General features: G+C 36.0%; 1 protein-coding gene across 1 annotated transcript; it reads right to left on the bottom strand.

Moving 5' to 3' along the window:
• Window positions 1–1,465: 1,465 nt before the first annotated feature.
• LOC107587384 (calcineurin B homologous protein 3-like) lies at window positions 1,466–6,639 on the bottom strand. The gene is made up of 8 exons (XM_016275169.1): window positions 6,252–6,639; window positions 5,402–5,471; window positions 5,044–5,124; window positions 3,049–3,188; window positions 2,879–2,940; window positions 2,643–2,750; window positions 2,063–2,110; window positions 1,466–1,850 (listed from the first exon to the last, which is right to left on the bottom strand). The coding sequence occupies exons 1-8, from the start codon at window positions 6,328–6,330 to the stop codon at window positions 1,773–1,775; spliced, it is 666 nt and encodes a 221-aa protein (XP_016130655.1). The 5' UTR covers window positions 6,331–6,639; the 3' UTR covers window positions 1,466–1,772.
• Between the last annotated feature and the right edge of the window lie 11,876 nt (window positions 6,640–18,515).

Below are 18,515 nucleotides of genomic sequence, written 5' to 3'. Positions count from 1 at the left end.
AATTATTAAAGCTTTAGACCTTGTAATGAATGCTAAGGGACTTTTATCAATGAAAAATTCAAGTCTTCCATTCTGGACAAATTCCATTCCACAACAATTGTTTGGTGGAATACCTGTTTATGCTTAACATTGGATCCATCAAACTCTTACAGTACATCATCCAGAGAGTATTTTCCACTAGTTCTAATGGCAGGAGTTTTTAAATCTCTCCAATCAGCACACTGTTTATAATGATCTCTAGTAGTTGAATGACCCTGGAAACTTCTGTCCTGAAGTTGTGCAAAACAAAAGCTGCAAAACAGCTGTAGCAAACAACCCCAGTGATATTTGATATGAGACACCGCATCAAACTTCCTGATATCTGAAAAGCTGATTTCTGTAGAAGCACAGATGGGTTTTTTGTAGCGGTGCCCTGCTTACTAGCAAACCAAGGGAGTGGCACGTCTTTTCATGAAACAGAAAAAAAAATGAGGGTAGTGGGTCACACAGGCTTTCAGAGGCAGCTTGTGGTGGGGAAGACCCCCTAATCAAATAACATGCAATCAAAACAGGTGCTTGTGTGAGAACTTCTTTCCTGTCTAGTGCTGGCAACCTCACTTGACACTTTCACATTAAATATGAAAGTGATCATCATCTGTTTACCGTCAAATACTGAAGAGATCTGAGAAATGCTTAGAATTGTTTCGGAAAAACAACAGTGCATTACAAAAAGTGTTCAGTGTTGCAAAATACCATTTTATTGTGGTAAATGCAAGTTGCAAGTTGATTCCATACAAAATGGGTGCATGTACAGTCTTTTTTTCCTTCTTTATAAGGTTAACAGAAGAAACATTCATTCATTTTGAGACATCTTTGCATTTTCACAGAAGAAAATGCCAGATTCATTTTTGCAAATAAAATGCTCAACACAAGGATTATTTCTACTGTTAAACCTACATTTGTACAATCCATGCACAATTTATAACTGCAAACACAGCACAACTTCAGCTCTATGTCTCAAAGTCTGTTATCATTGAACTATACGTGGTTAATGATATTGATTAAAGGTCTTTGGTGTCCACTAGCAGTTACAGATTATCATTGTCATAGTCTCATTAATTGTTTTAGTAATGTAATGTTTGCTGACACACTTTTAGTTGCCCTTGCAAGAACATGCTGAAACATGCTTATTGGTTGTACAAGTACCTGAGTATTTCTAAATCGACTGACTTAAACAAAGCCATGCCATTAGCGATATCTGCTGGTTGATAGGAGTAACTGCAGTTCTTTTTTTGAGACTATGGATTCAAGTAATGCTTTCATTTATTAGTATTATTGCACATAAAAAGCACACAAAATTGCTATTGCTATATAACAGTGTTAATAATATGATTGTTCTATTCAGTATTAATATATTTCAGTGAAAATATATTACAATTGCATTTGGTTATAAGCATTCAACTTTTTTTTTTAAATAGCAGGGTATATAGGTTATTTTAGAATAAAGACAAAATAATTACAAAAATTAGGTAAAATAAATAAATACATCCCTGCATAGTTTTAATTCCATCGTACCATAATTATGTAATATGTGCATGCAAAGCAAGGATTTTTAGATATCAATACACACTTTTCTTATTGCTTTTCAACTTTTGTAAAATACACTCAAGAGTATCCTACAAATAATTCACAGAACTAGAGATCTATCCAAACTATTCTAAACCAGCCTCATCTAATAAAGTGCTTATTTTACTGGAAAATATACATTTATCCAGCAGTATTTAGACCTAATGTTACTTGCACAAAACAGTTGCATCCATGTTTAAGAAGTGAATGTTCATTCTCGTCTCAATTTCAACTCCATTAAGAATCTGTTGAGCAGGAAACCAAGAAAGAGAGTGAAGGCAGGCTATATCAGTAAGGCAAGTCTTACATGATCAAATTATACAATGTCTTATGTTAACACACATCGTGTGTGATAATGTTTAATGCAATGCAAAGCATAATATTTGCCTAAAAGAAAAGAGCCAAATGGTGAATTAGATCATGTGGCTTCTGCATATAAACGGACAAATTGACAAACCTTCAAAAAATGCTCAAATGTTATTCCTTCATAGAACTCATCAGGTGCCTGAAAAAACAAACAAACAAGCAAACAGACAGATTAGCAAGAGAGTGTGAGTGAGTGTGTGTGTGTGTGTGTGCATACTTATCAATACTTTGGGGACAAATTTGTCCCCAGAAGTGAACTATAACTTCCATATGGAGGACATGCAACCAAGGACATAAACATGATATATCATTATATATCAAATGGATGGATGAATAAATAAATAAATCATTTTCTAATTCTGAAAATACAAAACGGTGACACCTAGAGTGCCCCAGGTCACTCACTTAACAAAATAAAATGTGCTTCATGTGGCACCATTTACACTAACTGTTTTTATTTTACTAAACTCAAAAATATAAATTTATATTAATAAACTAACCTGATAACATGAGGTAACACCAACAAATGTCAAGTGTTTAAGTGTTAGATCGGGGGGGAAATCTTACACATTGAGATTACAACTTTTTACAGATATATTGATATATTGTCAGATATATTGACATATAGTTACTCCATGCAATGTTTGTGATCCAGCCTCTAAATAACATACCATGGGACCTACTGAGATACTGGCAACCTCCAGCATTGCAGCATCTGCAATACCTTTAGCTGTCTCTCTTCCAAGAGCTCCACTACGGGACAACAACTCCTCTACTACCTAGACAAGACAGACCACACCACTGCTGAAAATCTGTGAAGATAATCATGAACTACCCACACGTAAACATATTTCATAAATTATTTACTCAGGTGGATTTAATTACACAAAAATGTGTTATTTCTTACATGTCTGTATTCCTCCAGTGTTATGGTTCCATCATTGTCGGTGTCATGCATGTTGAACAGGACTATTAAGAAAGAGACAGTATTGTATCAATACTATTGTGACTTTATGGCTCAGTTGACTGGTATTTTATCTCCATAAGGTTTTGAATATCATTTCTGCATGCCCTTACAGCGCAGTTTGGCTCTTCTAATTTCTTCTCTCTGCTCCTCTGTGATATGTTGGGGTGGTGCTCTGAAGTACGACATGACCGTAAGGAATTCCTCAAAACCAATTTCTTCCACAGATCCCACAACATCTTTCTGGAAGTTCCTGTGAAGAACAAGTGGGCATAGTAATGTGTTATTTACGGTGGCCGAGAAGTGCAAAGCAAATCACAATTCTGAAAACAAAATAACAAATTACAAACGCAAATGCAAGTCTAAAAAACAAAATAACAATTCAGAAAGCACAACAACAAGTCAGAAAACACAATGACAAATTTGAAAAGGGAGAAAAAAAAAGTTCGGCAAAAGACGGGATCGAACCCTGGTCGATCGTGTCAAAAAGTCAACGACACGCACTTATCCATCTGCGCCACTGGAGCTGATAATTTACAGCCACTTTTAACTAAACGTAAATATACACCCTGTATTTTTTATTCCATAGTAAGGGCAATTCATACAATACATTTAAACTGAGCTACTTTAATACCATCTCCGAACTTTCTACCAAGACTCTGCTGTTCTTCGGCTGGTTCTTCCTGTATACGTTGATTGACAGATGTCTCGTCCAGTCAGCGGTGAGTAATCCCAAACCAATGGCGCTGTCTCATTCTATACCTACCTCTTCCGGTTTGTCTGATTTGTCGTTGTGTTTTCTGACTTGTTATTTTGTTTTCAAATTTGTCATTGTGTTTTCTGACTTGTTATAATGTTTTCTGATTGTTGTTGTGCTTTCTGAACTGTTATTTAGTTTTTTAGACTCGCATTTGCGTTTGTAATTTATTTTGTTTTCAGAATTGTGATTTGCTTTGCACCTCTCGGCCACCGTAGTTATTGCTCCATATCAACAGTTTTGCTAAACCCTGAATGCTACATTTTCAGGTTTATGGTTTGCAGATGATTTTGACCAATGGCACTCTTATATCTTATATATAAGATATATATATGAAGAGTTTGGTTCCAAAACGCGATAAACGCCAATTTAAAAAAAAAATATTTGAGTTTCCGCCAAAATCAGTATTGTATTTGGTCGGTATTGAAAAGTCCATTTTTAATTTTACACAAAATGCGATCTCCGCCGAGTTATTCTGTCATGTTTTCTCCCTTGTTTTCTCCCTTTTTTTCACAGCGCACCATTCCACGCATTGTAAACAGTAACAGCCAATCACAGTGCACCATTCCACGCACTGTAGACCGTAATGGCGGCGCTCTGAATACACCCGGCATCCTAGTTTTCCTCATCTACTTTGTACTTTGTGATCAACAAATAAACTTAGGGCTGCACGATAAATCGCATGTGATTGTCATGCGCATCTCGTCAGTAAAGCCGGTTCTGTGATTAATAGTAAATCGCCATCACGTACTTTCAGATGGAGCGACATTTAATACACAGAGCCGTAGATCACTGCAATATCGCGTTCATAATCGCAGATGAGTCGCATTCGATTATGAACGCGATATTGCGTATTGATTCAATGGATTTATTGCATTTTGGGGGGGGGGGGGAAAATTACATTTTATAATAAATCTTTGAAAATCAAAATCTGGATTTGAATTTTTAATGTTATTATAACTTAAAGATGCTATGTGAAAGTTTGAAACAGAAAATAGTGGTTTTCATCTTGCCACTTTCTTGGTAAAGAAAACACATTTTTACTCAAATTAATCCAAATGTATTTATAGCGTTCTGGAACCAAACTCTTCATATATAAAGCTAGCATATAAAGAAGAAAAAGCAACACAGTGCATTAAGACTTCCCTTTACTATAAAAGTGTTGTTTCACATCCATTTTGAATAAAGACTGCCACTGACATTTGTGAAGTTTAATTAAACTTTAAAAATGTGACTTAGTATTTAAATGTAATCTCAAATTCTGAGGCAGTAGGGGATAATTTCAAGCATCACATAACTCTTGTCACTATTAAAACCATATCAAATATACAGTATATAAACAAGCACAAACCTACTATCGAAGAAAGCTTCTATAATCTGGGACCGAATTGGGTTGCTTTCTAGGTCTTGGATTGTTTTAAGGTCATCTCTCCTTTAAATGAGAACACAATTAAGTTTGACAGGTAAAAGGCAGGCATTATGGTTTGTATACTTGTGTATGAATATACAGTATGTTGTATAACCAACCAAACCACCTAACCAGACACATAAATAAAGCACAGCAATATTTTTTTCTAAAAGTCAGTACCAGCATAACTGGTTTGATTTGATACTTGAAAGGCATTCTGAACAGTCATTTTGTTTCAACACTCAGACAAGAACAACTCTGCAGAATCATCTCCCACACAAAACAACCACTTGCAGATTACCGTAATGTTTCCTCGTTTTGGCTGAGCTGCTTAAAACGATTGTGGAGAATTGCGATCTGCTCCAGTGAAACTGAAAGAGAACAAAAGTAATGGAGACATGTGTGAAGTTAACACAACTGCTAAAACTTCTCTAAAACAACCTCACACACACAGCTGATATTTGACTAACTCTTCTAACTGAATTATGAATGATCACATGATTCATGCAGTAGCCTAACCTTAAAGAGACCGGTCAACCAAAAATACAAAATTCTGTCATCATTTACTCCCCATCATTTTGCTCCAAACCCATATGACTTTATTTCTTCTGGAGAGCACAAGGGTAATGCTAGAGACTGATAGCATCAGTCATTGTTCAATTACATGAAAGAAGATGAAAGCAAGTGATAATTGAGTCTGTCATTAAGGCTGCCAGAAAACATCTCCATCTGTCATATGGGTTTGGAACAACATGAGTGTGTAAACGATGAATGGGTGAATTATCACATTTTTACGTTGTTTAATTCCCTATTTCGGGTCTGCAGTACAGATGTATCAAACTAAGCCTCCATAACCACTTGTAAAACCAGATGCACCATCCTATGTCCACATAAACAATTATTAATACTAATAACCAAAAATCAACATTCATAGTTTCCACAGGTAGGCTACATATTACACTAAATATATGCAGTGCGGATCTGAGCTGTAAATTACAAGCAGTGCAGAGAAGATATTTCCGACATGTGACTAGGCTAAATGATTGATCATTTATATAATTATACGTTTCCTGTGTGCTGCGTATGTCAAATATTAAGTAATGGGTTATTAATTACATTAAACATAAACCCTTCCTAATAGTTATACTCACAGCCTGTCTTCTGTGACAGGGTTCGATATTGATGGTCATCCGGCAAAGACTGAAAGCTTCCCATCACGATAGTGATCATACACCAATAAGCGTGTATGCGAGTCTGTTCCTCGATCTTCCGGTGGTTTAGGTTTCACTCACACACCCGTGTTTGCCTTGCAGAACACACGCATGCAAATTGCATGTGCCTTGTGAGAAAGAGAACATGTCCCCTGGGTCCTAGCGCCGCATGAACATCCTCTGCATCAACTGCGGTCTTAAGAATTCACGCCTACTTTGCTAATCCAGTTTCTGAACGTTGATCACGCCCAAACCAGATATTAAAATATAGTCAAATATTGTGTCTACACAATGAAGAATGAAGACTGAAGAGAACGGAGCCATCTCGGCCGCGTTCATTCATAATACATGTCACCGTGACATCAGCTGTACAGCTCTTTCTGGAAAACAGAAATGACACACTGACATTTCTGAGAAGGCCACAGAAAAGCAGCCTTCGATAAATTGACGGGATAATAGCAAAGGAAGGAGATATACATCTATTTTGTCACGTCTAATAGTCTAAATTATTATTGCCCTGAGCAGTAGGCTATTAGCGTCCTCAGCCCTTTCCCTGGAAAACAAACAAACTCCAAATCGTACAGTCCTTCACTCTAATTGCATTATTTATTTGTATTCAGCATCACGCAATAATGGATAAGCACAAAACTAACCCATAAACTAGATTAGCTTGACAAAAGCGGTATGAAAAAGAGAGGCAATAACCTAATTTAATACCACACTGCAAAAAATGATTCTTACTTTGTCTCTTTGTCTTGTTTGCCAGTATAAATATCTAAACATTATTCAAATTAACTATTAAGCCAACATTAAGCAAATCAAGAAAAACATATCGAAATTTAGTAAGTTCATGTTTAAAACAAGAAGAAATATCTGCCAGTGGGGTAAGAAAGGGAAAACGGGATTTTTGTTATGTAGTTTTAATTCTGTTTAGAATGTTTATTAATACTGGAAAACAAGGTAGGACAAGGTAGTATAAGGTATGAGGTATAAAGTAGTCTACTTTTTAACCCTACTGGGAGAGAGAGAGAGAGACAGAGAGAGAGAGAGAAAACGATGTAACTTTATGCTAAATACCTTTTTTAAAGCTATACTGTGCCCACAAGACTTGCTTTAAAAGTCATATAATTTATATCGAAGCCTACTAAATCTATTTAATTTTGTAATGTATCAATCTACCACACGATGGCAGTAAAGATCATGACATCAACCCATCAATCTGTTGCCCAGTAGATAGCTTAGACCTTTTTTTTCCACTTTGAAAGCACATAATGTAATATTATATGGCAATAAAATTGACAATAAAGGAATAATCCAATAAAACGTTTTACATGACTTGTGCTAATGCATTTCTGGCCTTATGGGGGTGTGGAGCAGTAATTCCCAAACATTCATTGGGAGTACTTAAATATTTTGTTTTGTTAAAACATGATTATTTGAGTCTTTTCTAGTAAAGACAAACAATATTACAATAATAATATTACATTTTTGTATTCTTAGATCAACTTCTTGTGAACGCACTTAGTTTCAGAATATTGAAATACATAAAAATCTATTATTTTAATATTTTTTTATTTATAGCATTTTTATTGATAGACTCCATGCAATACATCTAAAAATGAATGACGATGACAGTTTTCTACCATAAATGTCAATATTAAAATAATTGCTGACAAAATGAGTTAAAAACTGTTAAATAAACTGCCTGATAAATAAAAGTGCAACATTTTTCATTGCACAAGTCAGCTATCTGATTTGAGCTTACACATTATGAGACCTTAAAATAAAGCTGACAGTCTGACCCCGTTTAGATCCAAAGTGTGAAGAATAGTCAGTAAAAACACTTCAAACCTGCCTTGATCTGGTCTAGCTGAGCTGTACATTTACATCCACTTGAGACAGAACACACCAACAGCCAAAAGCAGAGCAAGGGGTCGTCTTGTTTCTGTCTTTAGAGTTACTTAATCCAACGCACTGAAGATCTGACATTGTAAGACCGACACAGGCCATGATGGTCTTGAATAGCAACAGAATCCGATGAAAATCAGCAAGATAATTTCATGTTAATAATTTACATAAAACTAATTATGGGCCTCAAGTAGATTTTTCCAGATAAGCCATATGAAGTCTTTTGGAATGGATCACCATAGCTCTTTTGAATGCAGCTGACCAAAGGCTGCCACCAGATCCACATTCCCTGCGGGGACATTGCCAGTGAGGTGCTGAATATTTTTTGCAGAAGAACAATATTGGTTCACATAACATCTACATGACCTGGCAAGACTAGAATTTATCATCTTTATTTGTTGACTTGTACTGGTGGAATTTTCTTTGAATTTGATTGTGATATTCTCACAGTGAAATAGAGAAACACTTCTCTTTATACTTTAGTGCCGCATATAAAATGCAAATCTTGATAGATTAACTACAGAGTATAATATGTGTTAAATGCAATAAGGAAACATTATGAATTCAAATGTAGTGCCGTCCATTCAGTTTTTTTTAATATATTAAAAACAGAAAAATAAGAAAACAGGTTTTGGAGATGTACCATAAACACAAATGAACTGTACCCTGCATGGTATTTTATATTAGTGCCCATAATATTAGTATTAACCAACAAACCCGCTACCAATGTCAGAATTCGCATGCAGTTCTACACAAACAACGGTTAAGACAAGTATAGCCCTCCTTAAAGAACAAACATTAATATTAGTTTAGGGAATTACGGGGAAAACAAATGGAATAATTCCCATTGCAAATCCTGGCTCTGGCTCTCGGCCAACTTCTGATGCTCCTCACGCTTTGGCCGCCCCCACCAGCGGAGAGAGTCACTGTCTGTGTCTCAGTACCCCCAGGACGCCCTCTCATTCAGAGCAGCTGTTGTCTGAGAGCTAGAGGCAGCTCTCTGACACTCTGTCAGACTCTCCTCTTAGAGCCCCTCCTCTGCATGCCAAACAGGCAGCATGTCCTCACGTTCTCATGATGGTTCTTTCATTAAAAGCAAATATCTTCAATTAAATCTCCATAAAAGTGTACTGAAGGCATGGAATTGTGCGATGACCCCGCCGTTTGATCTGTCAGCCCATATTAGGTATGCAACATCTAAAAATTGGAATTGTTTTTATTCAAAGCTTTGTTATTATTCGAGAAGCAGAGAGCTGCCTTCTTTCATTGTCAGTTATGTCAACTTATACCGGATAGAAGTGGACATCATGTCCTTGAGCTTTATAGCAAAGCCGCAGTGCAAAGAAAAGAAATGCATTACACCTCAGAGCAGACAGCATACTCCTTTAGTAAACAGCGTAATGTTTCAAAGCTCATGAGAGGGTCTTACTGATCGGCCTAGAATTCCATCATATTGGAGTCTACAAAGCATTCAAAGGGGACTAAAAACACATTTAATATTGTGTAATTTGCACTAATTGTAAAAAGTGTAAAAACCAATCATGTTCAACTCTAAAATACTGATCAAAAACTAACTGGTTGCCTTATAGACTGTAGTCAATGCGTCCACTTCCCCTGCTTTAAGACTTTTGCTAAGCCTCTGCGTACATGCAGAAGAGCGAACAGGACATCTCATACTGCAATGCAAAATTGTTTGGTGTATGACAGTATTTCAAGTGTGGTATAGTTTGATTGAAACTATAATTCCAGCAAGTTCAATTTACCAGTCTTTTTAGAGTTTTAGCCTTAAAACTTGATGTAATGTCTGCAACCTTTATATCCAGGCCGTGATCACAACTTTTTGATAGTGGATATGGGAAAACCGGGATCCGTTTTATTCTGAGTATGCCAAGTCACCCCTCCCCTATCCTATTTCACTCTTGAAACTTCCACTTAGGGAAATGATAAAGTTTGACTAAAATTTGCATTTAGGTACAAAACACCATGCAGGGCATTTAGAAAAGTTAAAGAAAAGACCCACTAATGCATTTTTGTTCCCAAAGAAAGTCCATGGGAATTGTGAGAGCCATTATAGGTCAGATCTAAATAAAGCGTTTCAGAGGCTGCCTACGGTGACAGCTCACACCAGATAAATATTTAAATCACACATGGTAGAAAACATCAAACTAAGAGCACTGCCGTTGAGAACAGGATAAGAGAGGAATACATAAACAAATATGCCCCTGGCCAGCACCAAATCTCTTCTACAAGAGTTTTTACAGGAGTCAAACTTCTTCATTTTGTATTGGCAAAAACGTGAGGCCTTGGAATTAGAACTTCTCCAGGAAGTGATACAGTTCATGATGATATCACTAACAATTAAAACAATTTAAAAATAATTTTCCAAGTGTCAAATGATTTAATGCAGCTAGTAGCATAATTTGAAATGCAACAATGACAATTCTCAAATCTACAAAACCTATAGACCTCATGCGTCAAAGAAACGCGGTAGCTCTATAGCATCGCTGGTGAAGTGGATTTACTTATTGTAGAGTTAATGAAAGTTATCATGTGCATTGTAATGTTTAAAAGCGGTTGTCATAAATGTCAGCACACCGGGAAGATTTTAATAAGAACAGTTCATTCATAAATTTTCACACGACCTTACCTTCATGCTGTGGAAATACAAAAAGGAAGACAGAAGACAATGAGCGGAGTGCTGAAAAGGGGCAGGGCTACATAAGGTACACTTAGAGTGCATACGACAAAAATACTCATAACATGACTGTTGTATATTCATGGTAACTGCAATGTAAGCTGTTTTACGGTGACATTTTGAAATATTTAACCTCCTGAGACCCTGTGACATTATATTTTGGTGTATTTCTCCGAGACTATACATGCCACAGTTTTAAGCCTGGATCTCCTGTACAGAGCACATTCAGGGCTTTTCAGAGATACTAAATGTTTGGATGTTTCACTGTGACCACTCTCTCTCCTTGGTCTTCAAATATGTCTGATATTAATTTAGTGACACTCTTATGGAAATATGATAATATTTTGTAATTATCATTTAAATCTGTCTAATTTTTAAACTGTGTGTCATAAATCAACATCTCAGGAAAATGTTATGGGGTTTCAAATCAAAATATGACTTTCTTTTACGAAACAGGATGTTGATTTCATACATGTCCTCATATGAGGACACCGGGACTAAAAGCATGTTTATTAGCATTTTGGGAGACATAACAAATGAATAGGGAAAGAAATTATGTTTCAATATTCTATGAAATATTATATATTATATATCTTGTCAAATATTACTCCCATTATTACACTTCTTTTTTCATTTCATGTTGCCCCAAAAACACATTAATATGCAAATTAGATTTAGTTTATAGATAGATTGTATATAATGAGAAAACCCGGTTTATGGCCATTTTACACACATTTTGCAGAAAGAAAAATGGTATATCAAATAATTCTGTTATAACAAAGTTGAGAATCATCTTTATACAAAGTTTTTTTAAACTTTTTAAAAATCTATTGTTTTTGCCTATGCATGTTCATTCATGTCTTTTTTTTTAAATGAGTCCCGATGTCCTCTACCGAGGACATAGCATAACTTATGAACGAAATATCTTTTTTTTTTTAATTTGTACTTTTTTTATGCTCTAAACAACATAAAGAGATTAAACTATTTTTTTCCTAAAAATCTTTTCTCGGGTCTTAAGAGGTTAAAAATCGGTGCTACTCTAAAGGTCAAATGCAGGCTTAAGATAAGGGCATGTCACACAGTTTTGTATTAAGTGGAGTTTTAGACAGGAGCTCCTCTGTAAATCCCATTAGCTTGCCACAGGGGACAAGCATTCTCCAAATTTCATACATTTTTAAGACCAGATTGCACTGGGTCATAGGAGAGGAAGCAAAATTATTAATCAGATCGAATGCTGTGACTGCAGTTAACTGTACAGATGATTATTCATGATGACTTTTTAGTGACTGTGACTTTATAATGTGCATCATTAAACTTAAGTTAATATTATAAATGGTTAAAAATATAAATATGAATAAATATGATTTTTGAACATACATTTATATTTTTGATATTTGATGTTTTCAGGTGGCCTAGTTCTTACAAGTTAAGGAATTCATTTTTATACAGTAAAACGGCTGTATTTATATATCACAAACAACATAAAATTCATTAAAAAAATGTACACAATTGTAAGACATTTCTTTTTTTTTTAAATTCCTATTAATTAGTATATATTTTTTTTCTATCATAGATTCTTCCTCTCTTTTCCTAAGTTTGTTTGTGCAGGCATCAGACAGCCATTAAACGGCAGACTCTTCTCTAAAACGTTTCTATCCGCCTCACATATTCATGAGTACAACACAAACACATTAAGTTACTTGCAGCAAGCAGAACATTTCCACCTTTCAACCAGAGGAAGTTCACATTCAACGCATGCCATTCAGCCAATTAAAGTGTGACATAGTTTCATGGCAGCAACAAGATTAATCGTGCGACGGTAGCTTCCTGAATTAGATATATCGGGGCTCTTGAAACACCCCTTTCAAACTGGTCTTTCCTAAGGATTGCCATATTAATCTCCCCCTTCTTTTCATTCTTTGGCGGGGAGCTCATCTGCTCTGTCCCTGCGTGCCATGAATCAAGCATTTGTGACTTGCATACAGAGGAAGCTTCCTCAGGCTGTTCTCTCATGTTAATCCCTGACAAACGTCTGCTTCCCAAAGAAACTTACATTTAGCCTGATTTTTTGGCGGGTTATGACACACACAGCAGCAGACAAGCAACCTTGACTGTGTTTTGAGAGGCCGGCCACTGGACTTCAGGGCTAACATTTGACCTTGGGGAATTCATTAGTACATTTAAAGAAATCATAAAAGCATATTGGCCCACTGTTGCAGATCTTTCAGGGAAGGAGAGTTCTCTTTTATGATGCCTTTGTGGCAATTGATCTGTCTTTTTGCTGTAACAATTCCCAAACGGTCTCTTAAGAGAGACGATCAATGTAACAAGGAAGGTGGATGACAAAGAATGCTGAAACATTCGTACAAACAAACAGCAGTAAAGACTACCCTACATTAATATCATCAGAAAAATGAATCAGTGCACATAGTCATGGGGGGGTCCCCTTTGCTTGCACAATTCAAGGTCAAAACTCATAAAATATTAATGGTTCACTCAATTAAATGCTCTGTGTTGTTCGCATGAAGGGTGTATAATGGGGATGCTCATCTATAACATAACCAGGAAAAATTAAATAGGCAATTAACGGCTGTTTTTAGTACAAGTGTAATTGCTTCAACACAGCATAACAACTCAAAGAGCTCAGTCCAGCTCCTTGTGAATAAACCATGAGGTTTTCCCCCAGGGTCACCTTGTAGGAAACAATAATGGTCAGACTGCAAGTATAAACTCCTGGTTGAGAAGGATGGGCTAAATCTACTCAGTCAATGACTAGCATAGTGGATCCTTGAGGATAATGAATTAGCCAAAATGTTTAAGGCCACATACTAGAATACCGCAGTGCAATTTACCTCCTGACAGACAAAAGTCTGAAGGGGTTCCTTTCTGTACATTAGGTCAAGGTTTTATGTTGACATTGTCTCTGTATAAGAGCATCTAAAATGGTGTGCAATAGCCTACCTGAAAGAAAGAGGAACATCTGAAAAATGTAGTCATTTACACACATAACCTTGCAATGGAAAAGAACAGAGAAATTGGCACAGTTAACATTGCATCACAGGTACTGTTTTTCACATTGAAAATAATGCTGTACTCAGAATTTTTTTTGCATTATATTCAGTTGTAAGTGTATAGTACTTTTTGGTTTTAAAAGGGGGTTAAAAAACCACATTAAACAAGCAAAAAATGAAATTGTTAAATTAAAAGCTTTGGAATCTGTTATCCAAAAACATTTCTGATATTTTTAAAGGGGTCATATGATGCGATTTCAATTTTTCCTTTCTCTTTGGAGTGTTACAAGCTCTTGGTGCATAAAGAAGATCTGTAAAGTTGCGAAGACTAAAGTCTCAAATCCAAAGAGATATTCTTTATAAAAGTTAAGAGTCAACCACGCCTACCTAAAACGGCTCGTTCGAACACGCCCCCACATGTCTACGTCACGATGTGGGAATATTTGCATAACGCCGCCCAAATGTTCACGCAAAGAAAGAAGGCGTAACTTTGATTCTCGCTGTAGTATTGTTGTTGCCGCCGCTGCCATGTCGTGAAGGCGCTGTGTTTCGTTGTGAAAGCGAAACTACTTTGTTTGGCCTTCCAAAAGAGAACGATATTCACTTCGTCATGCCTAGCGCTGATCCGTGCTGGTCACTGAGGAAATACATCAACTTCGCGCTGTGGATCGCTAAAATGCCCTGATCCACTAACGCATTAACGCAAAATTGAAAAAAGGAAAGTCACCTTCTCTGAGGGTGACCTGCAGACACTGACATAAATGTAACTAGTATTTCATAAAAACCATTTAGCAATTTCAGTTGACCTAATCTGTCAACAAAGTCATCCAGAATCCATTTAAAGGCGGGTAACTGAGTCTGCTTAAAAGGTAAAGTGTATTGAGGCATGTGGAGGCAGTACATAATACAGCATTCAATCACCAATTCCAAAAAATACATTGTTTTGAAATTGTTTTCACAGCTGACCAGGGTGCCCTGCTTAAAGCCTCGAGAAACAATCTTAATTACATGCATGAATTTACAATTAACCAGCTCTGTGCAAGAATAAGTGAATGTAAGTAAATATACAATGTAAAATTTTCATATTATGTATAGCGAGACCCAAGCTAAAACTTTATATGTTAGCCTCGGGTTGGAGGTATGGGGTCAAAGGAAATTGAAATTGACATATTGTCAAGTCAGTCCTGTTACACAGTCCCCATGGTGAGTAAAGATGTCACCTCTCTCACTACATGAGAGGCTTGGGAGAAACAAGCCCGCCCGCCTCTGCTAACTCAAGCCGGCCTCTGCTCACTCTAGCCGCCGACCTCTGCTCACTCAAGCCCGCCGTGTGTGACGCTGTGTTTCGTTGTGAAAGCGAAACTACTTTGTTTGGTCTTCCAAAAGAGGACTCGACTAGAAATCAGTGGTTAAGTTGTATTTACAACACTGTTCCAGAACAGTTCAACCCAAATATTCAGATGTGTCCAGTGCATTTTATGGAGGACTGTTTCCTGATCCTGGTAGAGTAGACTACAATGCCGGCTGTTCTGACTCTCAGACTGTAAGTAAGTTTTTTATATTTAAAGGATTTGCCACTGATGATTCAAACGCGAGTTTTGAGCAGTGTAGAGTAGCATTTGTTGTTTGTCATTTCTTCGATCACAAATGCAGACATGGTTTTATGTTTACGCGGCACGATGCAAGTCGTAAAAAGACAGTACAAGTCCTTATAATCCGTAATTATGTCCCAACTGGATGCAACAAATGCCTTGTTTATAATGGGTTTTAATGTTTATATCTCATCGCTCTGGCTGGACGGGGCACCACAATATGGTAAGGGGCGTAACATTTCTGTCACACGCTAGCTAAAACTTTATATGTTAGCCTCGGGTTGGAGGTATGGGGTCAAAGGAAATTGAAATTGACATATTGTCAAGTCAGTCCTGTTACACAGTCCCCATGGTGAGTAAAGATGTCACCTCTCTCACTACATGAGAGGCTTGGGAGAAACTTGCTTCAGGTTTTGGAAACCTCAGACAGGAACAAGAGCAGAATGTAAAAGAATTCTTTACTCTGACTGTTGAGAATTTTCCATAATACAGGTAACCAAAAACGGATTTGTGCCAATGATGTCTGCAGGAACAAACAAACAGAATTAGACCATTGCTGCTGAGCTTTTCTCAAAGACTGATGTTCAGTAAACTGCTACACCTCAATTTATTTTCTTCTGTTTCTGGTTATTCTTTTTTAAGTGGAACATATAATGCAATATAGAACTTTTTTTTTGTATATGGATAGTGTGGTGAGAAGGTTATAAAATCTATCAAATGTACTCGACACTCGCAAAAATAAAGGCTCTTCATTGGCATTGTGGTTCCATGAACAATCTTTAACATCCATGGAAACTTTGTACTGCACAACAATTTCTTCATAGTGAAAAAAAGTCCTTTAGACTTAGAAAATGTTCTCCACACTAAGAAAAATGGCTAACTGTCACCCCCCATTTTTAAAAAAAGGCACGCAGGTGCACTATCCAAACTTAAATTGTTGTAATTTATGAACACTTTGGAATACAGACATAAGGTTGGTATCTTTTTAAAGAAGAACATTTGCAGATTATCACAGAAATTGAATGTTTTCAAAAAATGAAAGTATCAAAACGTTATGGTAGTTAAAATTTACTGTAAAGAAAATGCACTATATTAATTTTATTATATTTTATATATAATAAATATTTTACATAACAGGTTTTACTCTAAAATTGGTATAAAATTAAAGCCTTATGTCTAAATAAGTTATGTTCCAAATTTGAAGTTGATATGAAAAAAATTGAGGTTCCTGTGAGATTTTATTAGGGCGGTTATACCACAAACAGACACCGGGTGCCATCCAAACTCCATTTAATTTTTTTTATGCATTTTTCTGTCACACATGTCTAGATTTCTCTGTCAATATGACTTCTATCTCAAAATATACCACCAAATATGGAATCCTGAGACTTAGACCTTTCCAATTATATGTTTTTGTCAAGATTATAAAAAGGTTTGATTCTAAAAGACAGTAATGCATTTTGTAATATTACACTTGACACCGCCCACTAATTTATGAACACTTTGGAATACAGACATAAGGTTGGTATCTTTTTAAAGAAGAAAATTAGCAGATTATCACAGAAATTGAATGTTTTCAAAAAATTAAAGTATCAAAACGTTATGGTAGTTAAAATTTACTGTAAAGAAAATGCACTATATTCATTTTATTATATTTTATATATAATAAATATTTTACATAACAGGTTTTACTCTAAAATTGGTATAAAATTAAAGCCTTATGTCTAAATAAGTTATGTTCCAAATTTGAAGTTGATATGAAAAAAATTGAGGTTCCTGTGAGATTTTATTAGGGCGTTATACCACAAACCGCCACCGGGTGCCATCCAAACTCCATTAAATTTTTTAATGCATTTTTCTGTCACAAATGTCTAGATTTCTCTGTCAATATTACTTCTCTCAAAATAACCACCAAATATGGAATCCTGAGACTCAGTCCTTTCCAATGATATGTTTTTTGTCAAGATTATAAAAAGTTTTGATTGTAAAAGAGCGTAATGCATTTTGTAATATGACACTTGACACCGCCCACTAAGGGGGAGGAGACCGCCAAAAGATTTTAAAGTACCATTTCCATGGTAACGCAATGTCCGATTTCTGGTTTCCACAGGATTAATCTTGGGCTTCTAAGCTTTCAAATGATATATGATTTATGATGATTACTAAAAAAATTGATAGAGAAAAAGGATACAACAAAAAAGAGTGCCAAGCGTCCCACAGGTGGGACGGTGACAGTTAAGGGGTTAATACACATATTCAAAGGTAATAAACTACCATTCAAAAGTTTCGGTTCAGTAAGAATTAAAAAAAAATAAAAAAAATTTTTAATGATCAAACGTTGTAAAAAATATATATATTAAGCAGCTCAACTGTTTTTAACATTGACAATAATAAGAAATGTTCCTTAAGCATATTAGAATGATTTCTGAAAGATCATGTGACGCTGAAGGCTAGAGTAAAATTCATTTATCTTTGCCATCACATGAATAAATTACAGTTTGAAATATATTAAAATAGAAAACAGTTCGAGTTTTAAATTGTAATAATATTTCACAATACTACTGTTTTTACCATATTTTCAGTAATACAATATTACTATGTGCTCAAATAGCTTCTTTCAAAAATGGAAAATGGTTAAATGGTAGTATATAGGTTATATAAGCTCTACTAGCACTTTTTTTTTCTGTGATGTCAAGGATCTGGTCCAGTAACCTCTGTGTTGGGTCAGATGTCTAACCATTAGGTTCACACCATTGTGATTTATGGAGTGGCTGTATTTCTTCTCCCAGATGGAAAACACTATCAAACAGTCTGAAAGTGACTTGAACAAGCTGCTGGAGTCAACCAGACGTCTCCACGATGAATACAAGCCACTGAAAGAACACGTGGATGCCCTGAGAATGACCCTCGGCTTACAGAGACTTCCCGACCTCAGCCAGGAAGAGGAGAAGCTCTCGTTGGAGTTAGTAACACTGTTCCTGAGTGTGTGTGTGTGTGT

The sequence above is a fragment of the Sinocyclocheilus grahami genome, unplaced genomic scaffold (assembly GCF_001515645.1).
Source record: "Sinocyclocheilus grahami isolate Dianchi unplaced genomic scaffold, SAMN03320097.WGS_v1.1 scaffold92.1, whole genome shotgun sequence".
In the NCBI taxonomy this organism is placed as follows: Eukaryota; Metazoa; Chordata; class Actinopteri; order Cypriniformes; family Cyprinidae; genus Sinocyclocheilus; species Sinocyclocheilus grahami.
Note: the sequence above shows the minus strand (reverse complement) of the source record. Positions and strands in the feature narration are given on the sequence as shown.